Source organism: Lipotes vexillifer, unplaced genomic scaffold, assembly GCF_000442215.2.
Source record: "Lipotes vexillifer unplaced genomic scaffold, Lipotes_vexillifer_v1.1 scaffold408, whole genome shotgun sequence".
Taxonomy (NCBI): domain Eukaryota; kingdom Metazoa; phylum Chordata; class Mammalia; order Artiodactyla; family Lipotidae; genus Lipotes; species Lipotes vexillifer.
Window position 1 is genome coordinate 2,523,911 of NW_006787469.1, and position 555 is coordinate 2,524,465.

At 61.1% G+C, this 555-nt stretch overlaps 1 protein-coding gene across 1 annotated transcript in view; it reads left to right on the forward strand.

Annotated features, from left to right (window-relative positions):
* Nucleotides 1-555, forward strand: part of PLCB2 (phospholipase C beta 2) — a 25,789-nt gene that overhangs the window by 4,860 nt on the left and 20,374 nt on the right. The window contains exons 5-8 of the mRNA XM_007460205.1: nucleotides 1-86; nucleotides 212-291; nucleotides 374-427; nucleotides 534-549. Coding sequence (XP_007460267.1) covers nucleotides 1-86; nucleotides 212-291; nucleotides 374-427; nucleotides 534-549 — 236 coding nt within the window. The remainder of the gene's footprint in view (nucleotides 87-211; nucleotides 292-373; nucleotides 428-533; nucleotides 550-555) is intronic.

Consider the following 555-nt stretch of genomic DNA (forward strand, 5'->3'; position numbering starts at 1 on the left):
TGAAGACGCTCACCGTGGTGTCTGGCCCCGACATGGTGGACCTCACCTTCCATAACTTCGTCTCCTACAAAGAGAACGTGGGCAAGGTGCACCGGGGGCGCCTAGCCTGGGGCTGGGCACCTGGGACAGCTTGAGAGATGGGCCTGGGCCACGGCGTGGGGTGGCACCTTTGTGATTGGGGGCCTGACTGCTGTGCCCTGGGGTCCTGCAGGACTGGGCTGAAGATGTCCTGGCTCTGGCCAAGCACCCGCTGATGGCCAATGCCTCCCGCAGCACCTTCCTGGACAAGAGGTAAGTGCCTGCCTGCCTGGCCTGAGCGCGTGGGGCTAAGTGTGTCAACCCGGGCCTTGACGGGCTGCTTTCTGCCCACCAGCCTGGTGAAACTCAAGATGCAGCTCAACCCCGAAGGAAAGATTCCTGTGAAGAAGTGAGTCTCCCCTCCTCCCTCCCCACATGTCCTCTGAGCTCCCCAAGGCCTTCCCTCTCCAGGCCTGACCCCTCTCTTGGCCTGGTGCTTTTCTCTGCTTCTTCAGTTTTTTCCAGATGTTTCCTGCT